This window comes from Salvelinus fontinalis, chromosome 41 (assembly GCF_029448725.1).
Source record: "Salvelinus fontinalis isolate EN_2023a chromosome 41, ASM2944872v1, whole genome shotgun sequence".
NCBI classification, from domain to species: domain Eukaryota; kingdom Metazoa; phylum Chordata; class Actinopteri; order Salmoniformes; family Salmonidae; genus Salvelinus; species Salvelinus fontinalis.
Genome location: NC_074705.1, coordinates 9,013,633 through 9,032,713, shown reverse-complemented (window position 1 = coordinate 9,032,713; position 19,081 = coordinate 9,013,633). Strand labels below are relative to the sequence as shown.

Sequence of the window (19,081 nt, the reverse complement as noted above, 5' to 3'; positions counted from 1 at the left end):
CACCTGAACAGCAGTCCGTCTCCAGCCATAGCGTAGATGACTCGTGGCATGGGGAACAGAGAGCCCAGGAGACTGACAGAGAGGCCAGCTACAGAGCCTACTGCTACTATGTACTTAGCAAAATAACAGCCATGGACAGCAAACATCTCCATCAGGGGAGCGTCTGCATCGATCTCTGTATAGGGAACCATTAGAGTCAGAATCACTGATACCTAGACAGAGACAGAGGGAGAGAGACAGAGACAGAGACAGGGTTATGAAGATAAACTCAAGTGTGCATGTGTGCAATCACTGCCCAAACTAACTCTAGTGAGTGTGGTTGTATATGTGTGAGTGTGGGTGTGTGTTTGTGCGCGTGTGTGTGCACGTGCATGACTGCGCCTCTGTGATCTACGTAAACTGACGTGTGAAGTCATGCGGCCATCTGTCACAGATCAGAGATCAGAGAGAGATTAGGATGCAGAGATTATGGAGGAAGAGAGAGACAGGAATAAAAAGGCCATCTCTTACTGACAGATCAACAACCTAACCTAAACCAGAGATATAGACCATGTCTATATCTGAAAATAGAGTATATAGATAGTCTATATCTGAAACCATAGAGTATATAGACAGTCTATATCTTACACCATAGAGTATATAGATAGTCTATATCTTAAACCATGGAGTATATAGATAGAGTCTATATCTTAAACCATGGAGTATATAGATAGAGTCTATATCTTAAACCACAGACATACATAGAGAGAGTCCAACCAACCAGAAATCATTTATTCCGACAAACTCTTGAGGGCAAATGATGTCATTTGCACCGAATAGGGCATGGACGTGTATGTGTGTGTTTGTGTGTGTATGTGTATGTGTATGTGTATGCGTGTGTGTGTGTGTGTGTGTGTGTGTGTGTGTTTGTGTGTGTGTGTGTGTGTGTGTGTGTGTGTGTGTGTGTGTGTGTGTGTGTGTGTGTGTGTGTGTGTGTGTGTGTGTGTGTGTGTGTGTGTGTGTGTGTGTGTGTACTCACAGAGACATATGCAGTAAGGCATGTGATGAGGGAAACAGTAATAGCATAGGGTATAGAGGTGTTGGGACTCTTGGCTTCCTCTCCTGTTGTAGCGATGATGTCAAACCCTATGAAGGCATAGAAACATGTTGCTGCTCCCTGCATCACCTGGTATAAACACACACAGAGGAGACACAGAGGTTAACGGCTGTGTTAAAACACAATCACTTTTGGCATTATGATTCCACCAACAGTTGAGCTCGAGTTAGCCGCTAGTTAGCTATCTACACCTAGCTAGTAAACTAGGAGAAGTTGAGTAGTTGAATATCAAAATTCATTGCATATCTGCATGCCTACCAATGTATGTGTGTAATAGCATGTGCATATGTATATGAGTCTGTTTGTGTTTCTCACCCCTGACCACCCGAAGGGCAGGAACCTTCCATCGTCCCAGTTGTGTCCGTTGACGAAGAAGAGTCCGGCCACCATCATGAAGACCCACACCATCAGGTTGATCACATTCAACACATTATTAAACCCTACTGAGTTCTTCACCCCCAGGGCCACGATCACTGTCACTATCACTGCTATCAGCAGGGCCAGGAGGTCTGGGTACGACTGCTCTCCTTTACCTAGAGAGGGAGCGGAGGGAGTGGAGGAGGGAGGGGATGAGTGAGGGGGAGCAGAGGGGAGGAGGGAGGGAGAGAGTTGGAGCAGAGGGGAGAGCGAGGGAGAGAGGGATGGGGAGAGCGAGGGAGGGGGAGCAGAGAGCGAGGGATAGAGGGATCGGGAGGGTGGGAGGGAGGGAGGGAGGGAGGGAGGAGGTGGGAGGGAGAGTTAAATACACACCACACCGAGAGGTAAACATACATTTTTTATTGAACCAGGAAAAGCCCATTGAGACACAGAGTCTCTTTCTCAAGGGAGACCTGGCCAAGAAGACAGCAACAATCAATACATTACAGAATTAAAACATACAACAATACAATACAACAACATGATCCAGCCTAAAAAAAGCATTTTACACTCCTCTGTAACAGAGTCTCCCATAAAGAAAATGCATTCATTCAGTGGCACTAACATATCTAGATGAAGGATGGATGGATTGTAGACTATTCCGTGCTACTGGTGCACAAGACGAGAAGGCAGTCTTGCCTTATACTGTAAATGTCCTGGGGACTTTAAGTAGCAACCACCTAGCAGACCGGGTATGGTAACTGCTGGTGGTGAAGGAGACCAGACTAAAAGGGCTTTGTAGATGAACATACAAATGTAGCTTTCTGCGCATATAACCAACCTACCATTTGGTACAAGGTGCACTGGTGGGTGAGTGACTTGGCATTTGTAATAAAGCGGCTGCATCACCATAATCAATGACAGAGAGAAAAGTGGCCTGAACTAGCTTCTTTCTAGCCAGAAGTGGGAAGCAAGTCTTATTATAAAAAGGACAACTTGTCATCCAACCATATACCTAGGTATTTGTAGGATGACACTTTTTCAATAGATAAGCCACCAGATGTGGCAATGCTAACCTTCTCTGGCTGAGTGCGAGCTCTGATAAAGGTCATGAATTTATTTTTTTGTACATTGAAGAGCAGTTTGAGACCGTAAAAGGAGGCCTGCAGTGACTGAAAAGCAGTCTGGAGCTTTTCAACAGCCTGAACCAGAGAAGGAACACATTAATATATAACTGTATCATCTGCATATAGATGTAACTTTGCTGGTTGCATCCCATTTCCCAAATCATTAATACAAGTTGAGAACAACACAGGAGCTAAAATGGAACCCTGGGGGGACACCTCTATTAATCTCAAGAAAGCTAGACTTGTGACTGTCAGTATATACATATTGTGTTCTACCAGAAAGATAGTTCTTAAACCAATTTACTGCCCCATCACTGAGACCGATGTTACTGAGTCTAGCTAGGAACAATTCATGGTCAACTGAATCAAATGCCTTTGATAAATCAACAAACAGAGCAGCACAATACTGCATTTTATCAAGTGTATTTATGAGGTAATTTGCCACTTCTATAGCTGCAGTTGTGGTGCTGTGCCCCATTCTAAAGCCAGACTGAACCTCGCTTAGGACTGTTGCGGTGACCACATTACCGCCACGCCGGTGGTCACGAGTCATGAAGGCAGTCAAATTCCACAAGACCGTTTAGTCAGGGTAATTAGGCTTCTCCAAGCTCTGATGTTGCTGATGTTCATTAGTAACCTACCAAACTTGCTAACTGCCTGGTACTCAGCAATCTATTGTCCCTGTAATCACTCTGACATTAATGCAAATGTATTCGAAAATCTAATCAAACACTTCATGAGAGCCCATGAGCTCATGTTGCACAACATTTCTATAGGCTATGCAAATGCGGTAGAAAACAGAGTGATGGCCTCTATTAAAAAGAGGAGGATCCCATCAGCTTTCTATTGGCTAGACCTACTATATTTATTTCTCAACTTTACTAATATTAAACACATTGCTTCTCTTTACAACAGGAGTATAGCCTACTTGGCTGGCATGAAAATAAACCAAAGTGTCCTCCATTCGCTATATAACTGCATAGATTAAATATTTTTCCCGCTGCCCCTTTTTCGATACAGGTGCATGATAATGGTCCATTCTAAATCAAAACAAATTTCACACATATATTTATAAATATAAAGACAATATTAAATCCAGAATAGAGTGATGGGTGACAATATTAGCCTGTCACTTGTGAATTACATATTATCACTTGTGAATGATGCCCAGTATAAGAAACAATGCCTTTTTTTGAGACTTGTTCGAATCATAGTCGCACACCTCATGTAGCCTAGCCCATAAGCCTATATGTTTTAATAAGGTTTGTATCACAACTAAAGTGGCCAAATAACTTATTAAAATTAAGCACATTAATGCGCTTTACAAGGGGTGTAGAGCCTAACTGTCATATATAAGCAGCGTTTGAGTTTCAAGTTTGGGGAAGATAATTTTCACCATAGAAATGCACCTTTATAATAAAAGCATTACATGCATAATTGCATTTGTGATCACTTTTGATAATGGTGTTTTCCACTATTGGAACATTCGCTCTTATAGCCTACGCATTGTTGGGCTTATAATGTGAAGAAATAGCCTAGTAGTTTATCAACATTTTAAACATTCTGATCTGTTCCATCAGCCACATTGCATAAAAAAGTTTTTTTTTTTATACTAGTGGTTGTATTAATTTGGGATCTATCGCATCCCACAACTGTCCCAGACTGTTTGGAATATTTATTTATATCACAGAAGAGAATAAGTCAACTTTGGTCTATGGGATAGTTGATTGACATAGACTAGTGTTTTTGCTGTTCGTTAGGCCTACTCATCTTGTTGGCTGATGAAAAGTAAATGTGGACAGTTCTTCCAATATCTTCAATATGCACCTCGGAATTGGATAAGGACGCGTGCAGTTGCGTCCCTGGTGTGTTTGTCTTCACTTGTAGCCTGTGAGAAAGACCCGATCAGGTGATGGAGAGCCATGTGAGGGAGAGGCTCTTAGGATTACGCAGCACACTCAGGGAGAAGAGCACAATGCAGCACTCCGGGCCGCAAAAGGCATTGATTCTTTTTAGGGTGCATTACGGCCACAAAGGGCATGCCTCGTGAAATTCGAGGCATTATTAAGTGCTGGTCAAATTGTGAATGAGAGACTGATGAAGTGTGCACAGCCTGTGCAAAAAACAAAGCAAAGCATGCCTTTCAAGCGACTTTTCTCAAATCATCATTAGAGTCACATCATGCAGCCTTACAATGTATTAAAAATCAGAACATACAGGCCAACATTTATATCACAACTAAAGGTACATAAATAACTCTAAATTAAGCATATAGGAGAACCTATTTCTTTGTTAACCGCTCAACACAGAATAGCTGCATATACACACTCCCTCAAATTGTTTGGGAGTTTAGAGATAGGACGATAGTTATTAGCATCTGAGGGATCTCCACCCTTTAGCCGTGGGAGGACATAAGCTGGTTTCCAAATGCTGGGTATGGAATTGGTCAAAAGACTCAAGTTGAAAATGTGAGCCACAGGTTCAGTAATAATAGCAGCTGCTATCTTTAAGAGGTAGGGATCCAGGTTGTCTGGACCTGCAGACTTTTTACTCTATAGCCTTTAGTGCTTTATAGACCTCAGCATAAGAAACATGGTTCACACGAGGGCTTATATAATAGCTTACTGTAACAGAGCTTACATTAGATACCTGGGCCCCACCATTATCAAAACTGAAACAGCAGAAAAGACATGAACACACACTGTCAACAGTCATGCACCGTGCCAACAGTGTGTGAGTGTGTGAGTGTGTGTGTGTGTGTGTGTGTGTGTGTGTGTGTGTGTGTGTGTGTGTGTGTGTGTGTGTGTGTGTGTGTGTGTGTGTGTGTGTGTGTGTGTGTGTGTGTGTAAGTGTGTGTGCATGTGTGTGAGCAGAGGGAATGGATGGCAGGCTAGATGGCCAGCTTTTGGAAAGTTCCCATTTCCTTTTCCTGTTAGATATATTTTGTCTCCCTCTGTCTGTTTCCACAGTTCCTAGGCTGTCACACAACTGTCACAACACCGTAGCATAACCCTCGCTACAATCCACAAACAGAAAAAGTAGTGATCATCTGTTATGTTGAGGAATGAGCTTTCACTGTCTGTTTCTATACTGCTAGCCACTCTAGACGTCAGGCTCACATTCAGGAAGGTGAAACCTACTGACTTGTACTATTACTCTGCCTGTCAGAAAGGCATAGCTGTTCATCGCACAACATTTCTACGCTGGACACAGCCCAGGTCTCAGGGAAGATTATGTCACAGCTACTGGAAACACCACACACACCCACACAAATATACAGCACACACCCTCCTCCCTTCTCCAACCCCTCCCTCCAGACTCACCCAGGCCATTGAGTGTTCCGATGTGCGTAGTCATAAACGTAGAGATGCTTTTATTGGCTAGTGAGTCCGCCATGCTGCTGAGAGCTGACGCCCCCGCGGCTGTACCAATCAAGTACTCCAGGATCAGGTTCCAGCCAATGAAAAAGGCCACACACTCCCCCACTGTCACGTAGCTGTAGGTGTAGGCTGAGCCTGTTGTCTTGGGAACGCGAACCCCAAATTCAGCATAACACACTCCTGAAGGGGAGACACACAAATATCATGCAGCTGTGTGTATGTGTGTGTGTGTGTTTGTGTGCATGTGTGTGCGTGTGTGTGTCATTACCTGACAGTATAGAGGCGACAGCAGCGATGATGAAGGAGACGATGACGCCAGGTCCGGCCATCTCCTTAGCAACCAGCCCAGAGACCACGTACATCCCCGTGCCAACGCAGCTGCCCACCCCTAGTGACACCAGGTCTACCGTGGACAGCACCCTCGCTAGTTTGGTGCCATGGCTGCTTGTACCACCTGTGCACACACACTTACATTAGCATACAAACACACACCTTAACATAAAACACACGTTAATATAACCCACACACATATATCCACATACACTGTATACCCACACATACCCCACCCTGCACACACACATACACACACATTCCCACCTTCATTCACACCCCTAGAGACCCCCCTGTAAACACCTACCTGTCCCAGAGTCCAACATGCTCTCTACCGGTTTGGTCCTGAGGACTCTGGAGGTGAAGGAGTGCCATCCTGCCCGCCACTGGACACGCTGCAGCTTACCACGCAGACCTGACATACTGAGGTCACAGGTCAGGGGTTAGAGATCAAGGGTCAAGAGAGGGCTTCAGCTTTTTTCTCTATTTTGTCCTCTGACATTCACTTTTTCCACTCTCGACAATAACACTTATCCTTGTGAAGACGGGCGGAGTGGGAGAGAGGATGGGAGGAAGAAAGTGTGTTCTCTCTGGTAGTCAGGTGAGGGGGATGTCAGCAGTTCCTCATGGTGATATAGAAGTGTAGTCTGTTGTCTCAGGTGTCCATCTGTAACAGGAAACCCCATGTTTTTACACATACAGTACAATACAGCTGACAACATATGACACCATGTCTGTGTCTTGTCCACAGCTGTTTGACAGTTACAGTCACATTGGGGAAGATATGGCTGGTTATCCATCCTTTACTGTAAACACACACACACACATACACACACATACACACAGCGAGGTGTGTGTTCCAGAATGAGTTTCTACCTGAAAACAGAGAACTAATTATCAGCTGGTCCTTGTCAACCTGTTGTTATAGCAACCATCTCATTACACCACGCCATAGATGACAGTTCATAATCGTTGGTATGTGTATGTGTGTGTGCATGCGTGCGTGTGTTCCAAATGACTGTGTTGTGTTGTAACTTCCTGAGTCATCATCACTTCCTGATTAGATCTGACCTGAGATGAACTCAGAGCTGATGGACTGTAAGGACTCCACTCCTCCAGAACACATTGTTCTGTTACAGACCCACACAAGCACACACAATATAATTACACCCGTAGACAAATAATTACAGGGTGTTGCGTCCCAAATGGCACCCTATTCCCGATATAGTGCACTTAGTCCAGAGTACTGGTCAAAAGTAGAGCCCTATAGAGGGAACAGGGCTCTATTTGAGACACAGTCATGGATTCAACCTTCGATCAACCAATCCCCTGTCCGGCTGCACTCATAGAAGATGATTGAATAAAACCAGTTGGTCTAAAGTGAACAGGAGTTAATACATAGTCAGTATGTGCGGGTAGGAAAATAACCTGCTCTGATGACTGCTATTACTGCCAACCTCTTTCCCTCTTTCAATGAGCTTTCTTTCTTTCTCTCTGTTTATTTCTCTATTATTCCCCCCTGTCTGCACTCAGGAAGAGGGGGAGAAATCATTTATGTAAAGTGGGCCAACGCACCTCTCAATCATCAAACACACACACACACACACACACACACACACACTACACACACACACACACTACACACACACGCCTCTCAGCCATCAACCACTTAAACGAGCCCTGCAATTACCCAGCTGTTTAACCACAGTGGTTGTACGTGTGTGTATGTGTGTGTGTGTGTGTGTGTGTGTGTGTGTGTGCGTGCGTGCGTGCGTGCGTGTGTGCGTGCGTGCGTGCATGCGTGTGTGTGTGCGTTTCAGTTTAACCACAAAGCAAGACACAATACAGGAGAGCGGTGGGCATGGCAGCTATTGTCCCTGCAGATTGTGGATAATAGAACATAAAGGATAAGAAAGGAGGGATGATGATGGAGGGATGAGCAGCAGACGGATAAAACTGCTCATCTGTTCCCATCAGACACAGTATTGATCTCAAACACAATGCAATAGGATCTGTCCTCCCTAACTAGAAGAACAGGTGTAAACAGCCCATTACAATGTCCAGCCGTCCTCTGTCTGTCGATCGGTCTGTCTGTCCGTCCGTCTGCCTGTTGGTATGCCTGTCCATCCATCTGTCTGTCATCCTAGTCATCCACCATAATAATAAATGATTGTTATTCAATAGGCCAATCAATGAGCGTGATTTGTTGTTGTAAGAGAGTGGTTAGCTGTGTGTTCCAGCCAACATTCTGTCTGACTGACAGAACGTACATCCTGATTCAGCTTCTGGAACTCAGTACCTTAATAAAGCTAAGAGGACTCATTCAGTCCAATCTGGCAACCGATCCAGTACGATCTGGCAACCGGTAATGTTCTGATATGGCAACCACTGGACTTCTGAGTAGGTCAGAGTCAGAGAGAGGGTATGTCATCATTGAGTATAGGACCGGACTCAGGAGAAAGGTTCTCTCTCTCTTCCTTTCCTTCAGTCTCTCTCTCTCTTTCTCTCTCCAGTGCTGAGTTCAAGAGTGTAGTGAGAGTGGGAAAGACAGCTGGAATGCAGCCCTCCATCTTTCTCTCTCTCTGTACCTCTATATCTGTGTTCCTTTGGATGGCCTTGTATCTGATAACCATGGTAACCATATTGCCAAACTGTGACACATATCTAAAAGGATTGGTAACCACACCAATACGCTGTACACATCCCTAGGGCCCAGAGTTTATCCCGACCACATGGCCTGATCTGGTAAAACTCTAGTCTTCCTCCCCTCTCCCCAGTAGAAAGGATTAGACAAAAGAAGAGAAGGAGAGGAGAGTAATTATTTTAAACTACAGTTAAAGTCTGCCCATTCATTTCCTTTCATTACACATGCAGTAAGATCACAGAGATAACAGTATAATGGGAACAAACACCTCCCACACTTGACCCCCCCCCCCCCCCCCCCCCTCTCCCCCTCTCGCACTCTATCTCACTATATATTTACGCGGCCTGTCGTCTGGTAGGGGGTGTGCTGCTGATGACGGAGATGCAGATGGCTCTGTGATGGTGTGTGTGTGTGTGGAGGTGATTGTATTAGCTTTTATGCACAGACAGGCTCTGTGACGTCAGTGCGGCGATCTCCCATTCACAAACCAAATCAGGTTGTGTGTGTTCTTGTGAGAGGGTGAGTCACACATGCAATAGAACAAGGGTTGTGAGATCATCTACACACACACACACTTACACACTTACACACACACACACACACACACACACACACACACACACACACATACACACACACACACACACACACACACACACACACACACACACACACACACACACACACACGACAATCTATCAAGCAATCAAGCAAAGGGCACTTTGCGCAAACAAACATTTAGATATAAACAGACACACAGTATAAGGGAACACACACACACACACACACAAACACAAAAACACACAAACACTCACACAGCTGCAACCTGTGGCTCAGTGATGTTTCACCATTACACACACACACAAACACACACCTGTTGACAGAATGATTGATCTAAATCCATTACAAACAAGCTTATAGGGAGCAGTCGATGTTACTCCCCGTGACATCTAGCCATGACAGGAGGTGAATTATTGAACTGGTATCCCCATCAGGGTTAAACTCATCTTGTGATCTTCCTTGGCATGACGGGAATGTAGGTAAACTAATACAACATAATAGACATGACTATTATCAAGACTTCATCAATACCATATTTTAGCAATAAGGCCCGAGGTGGTGTGTTATATGGCCAGTATACCACGGCTAAATGCTGTCCTTAGGCACAACTCAACTCAGAGTGCCTGGATACAGCCCTTAGCCGTGGTATATTGGGCATATACCACAAATCCCTGAGGTGCCTTATTGCTATTACAAAATGATTAACAACATAATTAGAGCAGTAAAAATAAATGTTTTGTCTTATCCGTGGTATACGGTCTAATACACCACAGCTGTCAGCCAATCAGCATTCAGTGCTTGACCCACCCAGTTTATAATTCCTGTTAACTTCTTTGATATAGGGGGCAGCATTTTCATTTTTGGATGAATTGGGTGCCCATAGTGAACTGCCTCCTACTCTGTCCCAGATACTAATATATGCATATTAGTATTACTATTGGATATAAAACACTCTGAAGTTTCTAAAAGTGTTTGAATGATGTCTGTGAGTATAACAGAACTCATATAGCAGGCAAAAACCTAAGAAAAAATCCAAACAGGATGTGAGAATTCTGAGACTGGTCATTGTTAAACTCATCGCCTATTCAATTCCCTGTAATATATGGATCTGTTTGCACTTCCTACGCCTTCCACTAGATGTCAACAGTCTGTAGAACGCTGAATGAAGCCTATACTGTTATGTGGGACCGGATGGGAGGTGTTTGAGTCAGTGGTCTGGCAGATTGCCAGTTCTTGGTCACGCGCATTCCTCATGATATCGCCATGCGTTCCATTACTTATAGAGAACAAGAAAATAATTCTCCAGTTGGAACCTTATTGGATATAAATGATAACAACATCCTGAAGATTGATTCTCTACTAAGTTTGACAAGTTTATTCGACTTGTAATATAACTTTTTGAAGTTTTCATCCGACGTTTGCCTGCATCTGCGCGAGCGTTTGGACACGTGTACTACACATGCTAGCAAAAGTAGCTAATTGGACATAAGTAATGGACATTATTAAACAAAACAACAATTTATTGTGGAACTAGGATTCCTGGCAGTGCATTCTGATGAACATAATCAAAGGTAAGGGAATATTTATGATGTAATTTCGTATTTCTTTTGACTCCAACATGGCGGAGAAATGTTGTTAAATCTGAGCGCCGTCTCAGATTATTGCATAGTGTGCTTTTTACGTAAAGTTAAAAAAATCTTACACAGCGGTTGCATTAAGAACAAGTGTATCTTTAATTCTGTGTAAAACATGTATCTTCCATCAAAGTTTATGATGAGTATTTCTGTTATTTGACGTGGCTCTGCAATTACTCCGGATATTTTGGAGGCATTTCTGAACATGGCGCCAATGTAAACCGAGATTTGTGGATATAAATATGCACATTATCGAACAAAACATAAATGTATTGTGTAACAGGATGTCCTATGAGTGTCATCTGATGAAGATCATCAAAGGTTAGTGATTCATTTTATCTCTATTTCTGCTTTTTGTGACTACTATCTTTTGCTGGGAAAATGGCTGTGTTTTCCTGGGCTATGTACTGAGCTAACATAATTGTTTGGTGTGCTTTCCCCGTAAATCCTTTTTGAAATCAGACATGTTGGCTGGATTCACAACATGTGTAGCTTTAATTTTGTGTCTTTCATGTGTTGATTTTTATAGTAAAATATTTGAACTTGGCGCGCTACATTTTTTCTGGATTTTGGCCAAGTGGGACGCTACCGTCCCACCTATCCTAGAGAAGTTAATGACTGCTGCTTTCAGCACCACGGCCAGCACCACACAGATGTAGGGAGCGAGGGAGATGTAAAGGAGTGAGAGAGCAGAGAGAGGGGGGAGTGGGTGAGGAAGAGTGGTAGAGGAATAAAAGGAACATGGGGAGGAATGGGTGATGGAAAGAGAGCAAGAGAGAGGGAGGGAGAGAAAGGGACAACTCTCATGACATGTCATTAGAGATTAGCTTGTTCTCAGGCTCCAGGCTTTCTAACACACAGACCTGTCTCAACATCTGTGTGTGCATGTGTGTGTGTTTAAACCTCAGCCCTAAATAATTGAAATCAATGTTTCCAGCTTTTGGCTTCTCAGACAGACAGACAGACAGACAGACAGAGAGAGAGAGAGAGAGAGAGAGAGAGAGAGAGAGAGAGAGAGAGAGAGAGAGAGAGAGAGAGAGAGAGAGAGAGAGAGAGAGAGAGAGAGAGAGAGAGAGAGAGAGAGAGAGAGAGAGAGAGAGAGAGAGAGAGAGAGAGAGAGAGAGAGAGAGAGAGAGAGAGAGGGAGGGAGGGAGAGAGAGAGAGAGAGAGAGAGCAATGTGTGTGAAGGCTCTGATGACAATACTGCAGTTACAGAGCTCTCTTTGATCCCTCTCTCTTTTTCTCTCTCTCTCTCTCTCTCTCTCTCTCTCTCTCTCTCTCTCTCTCTCTCTCTACCATCTATTTCATGCTCAAACCCAGAGAGGATGGAAAGTCATAACACAATAATATACAGTAAATACCCTACCCTAACCAACCTTATCCTACCCTACCCAACCTTATGCTACCCTAACCAATCATATCCTACCCTACCCTAACCAACCTTATCGTACCCTACCCTAACCAACCTTATCGTACCCTACCCGAACCTTATCCTACCATAATCAACCTTATCCTACACTAATCTAACCAACCCCATCCTACCCTAACCAACCTTATCCTACCCTAACCAACCCTACACTACCCTATCCTACCCTACTCTAACCAACCCTATCCTATGCTATACTAAACGAGCTGTACCTCCCAAAAAATCTGCTCCCAACTACCAACCTCCACCCTGCTATCCGCTACTCTTTTTGGAGAATATTCTGCGGCAATTTACTTCCATTTGAGTTTTTTTCTTTTAACCTTGGTTTTATGTGCTAGCCGTGTTTGGTTTCTGCTCCCAAGAGTTTCCCCAACAGCACAAGTTCAGATGTCGCCCTCCACACGCACGCTATCATCTATAGAAAAAGACAGACTGATTCTTGCAGATAGGCGTGCACATGGGCGTGCACCCTACACACGCAGACATGATGCTATAAATCGGATGATAAGCATCCATTTCGTACAGTCTCTCTCTCTCACTCACACACACACACACACACACACACACACACACACACACACACACACACACACACACAGCAGAGGGTAGCCTTATATCTATCTAGAGGTCCTTCTATGATAAAATAGCGATCAGATGAGATGTAGCCTGCTACGTGATGATATCAGGCAGATCTCAACATTTACTCTAGCTGTTGATAAACAAATACCTTTATGTCGGGTAATGTAATAACGAAATCGTATCGTCCTCTCCTCTCTCTCCGCTTGTGTCTACTGCAGCTGCAACAGGGATGCGAGTTTCCACCCCGAACACATACACACGCACACGCACGCCGAGCAGGTGTGACTCAAGAAGGAGTCATTTTATCGTCAAACAACAACCGATCAACTGCAGGACACACATACACACCGCGGGTCGAATACGCCATTTTCACACACCCATAAACCTCACAGACAGAAAGGGTGCGAGTGGGACAGAGATGGAGAGAAAGGATGAGAAACAAATTCACTTACGTATTCTACCGTGACCCTGGCAGATTAGAGGATGCTCGCTCTCCTCCGGAAAGGCTCGAGCTCCATGTCGGTTGCTGCTGCAGTCTCTCTCTCCCTCTCTCTCCTCTCTCGCTCGCCCTTTCTCGCTCTCTCTGCTTCCCTCTCTCTCTTCTCCTTCTCTCTCTTCAGCAGCAGCAGCATCTCGCGCATCACCAGGAGGCGGTGGGAGGCGAGAGCCTTTTAAATCATTCAGAAGCCTGCTTACACCACGTGACCAGTAATCTATTATTTAGTTATCCACCCATCCCCCTCCCGCAGTCGAATGGCACTTCGTGACGTCACTTTCGTCCTCTGAAGCGGGTCGCGGTTCCTCCGCACGTCCCCGTTCAATAGCCTATAAACGGAGAGATGCATAGGCTAGCTATATCATTTCTAAGAGCGCTTGTTTACGCTACCCAAGATACCGTTAACCAAATTGATATTGTCCTATTGTAGGGCTATGTAGCCTGCTATGCTGTAAACTAGCCTATTTTAACATTCAATAGATAGGCCTACTGAATTGTATCAAGTATTTTTTGATTTACTAAAAGCTCCATTGATAGATTGTTTTAACTACTCCTATAGAAATGGTAGTCTGTCAGGTACTCAGCAGGAAGGTCTGATTTCTCTATTTGTAAAGGTAGTCAATGTTGTTCTCCCCCTTAGACGAGAAGGAGCATGGATAGGACCAAGATGCGGATTGAGGGAAATAAGCCATCTTTTAATGAAAAAACAACAAACAAGACACTACAAACTACAAAACAACAAACGTGACTAACCTTCAACTGTCCTGTGAGGACACAGGAACAAACACCCACAAAACACCAGTGAAACCCTGGCTGCCTTTGTATGACTCAATTAGAGACAAACAATACACACCTGTCTCTAATTGAGAATCATACCAGGCCGAACACAAAACCCCACATAGAAATACAAACATAGACAAACCCACCCAACTCACGCCCTGACCAACTAAAATGAATACAAAACAAAGGAAAACAGGTCAGGAACGTGACAGAACCCCCCCCTTAAGGTGCGAACTCCGGGCGCACCAGCACAAAGTCTAGGGGAGGGTCTGGGTGGGCGTCTGTCCACGGTGGCGGCTCTGGCGGTGGACGAGGTCCCCACCCCACCATAATCAATCCCCGCTTCTTTATCCCCCTCCCAATGACCACCCTCCCACTAACCCCACCTAAATGAAGGGGCAGCACCGGGATAAGGGGCAGCACCGGGACAAGGGGCAGCACCGGGACAAGGGGCAGCACCGGGACAGGGGGCAGCACCGGGACAAGGGGCAGCACCGGGACAAGGGGCAGCACCGGGACAAGGGGCAGCACCGGGACAAGGGGCAGCACCGGGACAAGGGGCAGCACCGGGACAAGGGGCAGCACCGGGACAAGGGGCAGCACCGGGACAAGGGGCAGCACCGGGACAAGGGGCAGCACCGGGATAAGGGGCGGCACCGGGATAAGGGGCGGCAGGTCCTGGCTGAGGGACTCCGGCAGGTCCTGGCTGAGGGACTCCGGCAGGTCCTGGCTGAGGGACTCCGGCAGGTCCGGGCTGAGTGGCAGCTCCGGACTGTAGGGCAGCTCCGGACTGTAGGGCAGCTCCGGACTGTAGGGCAGCTCCGGACTGTAGGGCAGCTCCGGACTGGCGGGCGTCTCTGGCAGCTCCTGACTGGCGGGCGTCTCTGGCAGCTCCTGACTGGCGGGCGTCTCTGGCAGCTCCTGACGGGCGGGCGTCTCTGGCAGCTCCTGACGGGCGGGCGTCTCTGGCAGCTCCTGACGGGCGGGCGTCTCTGGCAGCTCCTGACGGGCGGGCGTCTCTGGCAGCTCCTGACGGGCGGGCGTCTCTGGCAGCTCCTGACTGGCGGGCGTCTCTGGCAGCTCCTGACTGGCGGGCGTCTCTGGCAGCTCCTGACTGGCGGGCGTCTCTGGCGGCTCCTGACTGGCGGGCGTCTCTGGCGGCTCCTGACTGGCGGGCGTCTCTGGCGGCTCCTGACTGACGGACGGCTCTAGCGGCTCCTGACTGACGGGCGGCTCTACTGGCTCGGGACAGACGGGCGGCTCTAATGGCTCGTGGCAGACGGATGACTCAGATGGCGCTGGGCAGACAGATGGCTCAGACGGCGCTGGGCAGACAGATGGCTCAGACGGCGCTGGGCAGACAGATGGCTCAGACGGCGCTGGGCAGACAGATGGCTCAGACGGCGCTGGGCAGACAGATGGCTCAGACGGCGCTGGGCAGACAGATGGCTCAGACGGCGCTGGGCAGACAGATGGCTCAGACGGAGCTGGGCAGACGGGCCGTTCAGGCACCGCTGGGCAGACGGCAGACTCTGGCCGGCTGAGACGCACTATAGGCCTGGTGCGTGGTACCGGAACTGGAGGTACCGGGCTGAGGGCACGCACCTCAGGGCGAGTGCGGGGAGAAGGAACAGTGCGTCCAGGGCTCTGGAGACGCACAGGAGGCTTGGTGCGTGGTGCCGGAACTGGAGGCACCGGGCTGGAGACACGCACCATAGGGAGAGTACGTGGAAGAGGAACAGGGCTCTGGAGATGGACTGGAAGCCTGGTGCGTGGTGTAGGCACTGGTGGTACTGAGTTGGGGTGGGAAGGTGGCGCCGGATATACCGGACCGTGAAGGAGGACACGTGCTCTTGAGCACCGAGCCTCCCCAACCCTACCAGGTTGAATGGTCCCCGTAGCCCTGCCAGTGCGGCGAGGTGGAATAGCCCGCACTGGCCTATGCAGGCGAACCGGGGACACCACCTGTAAGGCTGGTGCCATGTACGCCGGCCCGAGGAGACGTACTGGAGACCAGATACGTTGGGCCGGCTTCATGGCACTCGGCTCGATGCCCAACCTAGCCCTCCCAGTGCGGCAAGGTGGAATAGCCCGCACTGGGCTAAGCACGCGTACTGGGGACACCGTGCGCTTCACCGCATAACACGGTGTCTGACCAGTACGACGCCCTCTCACTCCACGGCAAGCCCGGGGAGTTGGCTCAGGTATCCAACCCGGCTTCGCCACACTCCCCTTTAGCCCCCCCCCAAGAAATTCTTGGGTGAGCCTCTCGGGCTTCCAGCCTCTCATACGTGCTGCCTCCTCAATCCACCGCTCCTGGGCTGTGGCTGCCTTCTTCACCTCCCGAGAGCGGCGATTCTCTCCAACCCTTCCCCAGGGTCCCTTTCCGTCCATGATCTCCCAAGACCATTCCTCCTGTGTCCAGTGCCTTAGTTCTTTTTCTCTCTCCTCAATCCGCTTGGTCCTGGTTTGGTGGGTGTTTCTGTAAAGGTAGTCAATGTTGTTCTCCCCCTTAGACGAGAAGGAGCATGGATAGGACCAAGATGCGGATTGAGGGAAATAAGCCATCTTTTAATGAAAAAACAACAAACAAGACACTACAAACTACAAAACAACAAACGTGACTAACCTTCAACTGTCCTGTGAGGACACAGGAACAAACACCCACAAAACACCAGTGAAACCCTGGCTGCCTTTGTATGACTCTCAATTAGAGACAAACAATACACACCTGTCTCTAATTGAGAATCATACCAGGCCGAACACAAAACCCCACATAGAAATACAAACATAGACAAACCCACCCAACTCACGCCCTGACCAACTAAAATGAATACAAAACAAAGGAAAACAGGTCAGGAACGTGACACTATTATTAAAAAAAGACCCAGATGGCAAATATAAAGACACAGTCTATCTAAAAGACTGGAGGCCCCTTACACTTCAATGTTGTGATGCAAAAATACTAGCGAAATGCATAGCACTCAGAATTTAAAGGGTTTTACCAGGTATTGTTCATCCTGATCAGACATGTTTTTTACATGGACGATACATTGGAGATAATATATGACAACTACTAGAAATAATAGAACAGCATGAAACATATAAGAAGCCAGGAATTATATTTAAAGTGGATTTTGAAAAGGCATTTGATAAAGTGAGACTGGATTTTATTTATAAATTCCTGGATTTTTTCAATTTCGGTAATTCTCTTATAAAATGAGTAAAAATAAGACCCTGCAAGCATGGAGAGGTAAATACCTTGTCTATTTATTTAAAAAATGCCCTGATTAACTCCTTAGTCATATCTCAGTTTACTCACTTACTTATTGCGCTGCCTACTCCTGATGATTCGTTTTTCAAATCATATGAGCAAAAAATATTTAGCTTTATCTGGGATTGTCATGACTTCCGCCGAAGTCGGTTCCTCTCTTTGTTCGGGCGGTGTTCAGCGGTCGACGTCACCTGTCTTCTAGCCATCGCCGATCCACCTTTCATTTTCAATTTGTTTTGTCTTGTTTTCCCACACACCTGGTTTTTATTTCCCTCATTACTTGTCGTGTATTTAACCTTCTGTTCCCCCCATGTCTGTGTGTGAAATTGTTCGTTACGTTTATTGTGTGAGGCGTCAGGCTGTTTTTTTCCGGGAATTGTTTTGAACCGGTGGTATTGTATTGTTGTACATTATTTTGTGTGACAAGGATGCTTTTAATTCACTTTTGCCTTTGGCTGGAGTGTTGTGACGCTGTTGCGTCCGACTGTTTTGCTTCTGCCAATTATAGTGTGCCTGTTCACTCATCTCTGCTCTCCTGCACCTGACTCCAGTTGACCAGTTGCGCACACAGTCTGACAGAATTTCACACCACTATGGAGTCAGCAGGAGCAGGTACCCCGGTTATAGGTGTTGAGGAGCGCGTCAGAGAACACGCGGCGATGCGGCAACATCTCGGCGTCGCGATGGACCACGTCGTCCAGACCATGGACCGCTGGGAGAGACAGAGAGTCCCTCCAGCGCCTCCACCAGCACAACAGGGGTTCCCACTACTCGTCCCTCCAGCGCCTCCACCAACACAACAGGGGTTACCACTACTTGTCCCTCCTGTACCCGGTCCCAGTGGGATGCGGCTCGCCCTTCCCAGGGAGTATGATGGGACGGCGGCACGCTGCCAAGGTTTCCTACTACAGCTGGACCTATACCTGGCCACCGTTTACCCGGCTCCCTCGGGAAGGGAGAGGGTGTCCGCCCTCGTCTCGTGCCTCTCGGGGAGAGCTCTGGATTGGGCTAACGCCGTGTGGGGAGAAGGAGATGCGGCGTTGGACAATTTCGAGGAGTTCACAGGGCAGTCTTCGACCACCCGCCCGAAGGTAGAGCGGCGGGTGAACGTCTCTTCCACCTGAGGCAGGGGACGAGGAGCGCCCAGGAGTTCGCCCTGGAATTTCAGATCCTGGCCGCAGGAGCGGGATAGGACGACAGGGCCCTTATCAACCACTACCGCTGCAGTCTGCTCGAGGATGTCTGTCGGGAGTTGGCCTGCAGGGATACCACCCACACCTTCGACCAGCTGGTGGAGCTGTCCATTCGAATGGATAACCTGCTGGCTACCCGCGGACGTTCAGAGCGGAGTCTGTTGGTTCCATCCCCCAGCACCACTGCTCCGATGCCCATGGAGC

The 19,081-nt window shown here is 47.2% G+C and overlaps 1 protein-coding gene across 2 annotated transcripts in view; it reads right to left on the bottom strand.

The window, feature by feature from the left end:
• slc7a14a (solute carrier family 7 member 14a) overlaps positions 1–13,805 on the bottom strand; it is a 19,322-nt gene extending 5,517 nt beyond the window's left edge. The window contains exons 1-7 of one of the 2 annotated variants that reach the window (XM_055908678.1): positions 13,587–13,805; positions 6,598–6,957; positions 6,229–6,414; positions 5,904–6,140; positions 1,412–1,629; positions 1,019–1,165; positions 4–212 (exon numbers count right to left, since the gene is read on the bottom strand). In XM_055908678.1, the coding sequence (XP_055764653.1) occupies positions 4–212; positions 1,019–1,165; positions 1,412–1,629; positions 5,904–6,140; positions 6,229–6,414; positions 6,598–6,712 (1,112 nt within the window). In that variant the 5' untranslated portion in view covers positions 6,713–6,957; positions 13,587–13,805. Of the gene's footprint in view, positions 1–3; positions 213–1,018; positions 1,166–1,411; positions 1,630–5,903; positions 6,141–6,228; positions 6,415–6,597; positions 6,958–13,282; positions 13,544–13,586 lie in introns of those variants that run through there. The other variant, XM_055908679.1, reaches the window with a different exon arrangement.
• Positions 13,806–19,081: the final 5,276 nt, after the last annotated feature.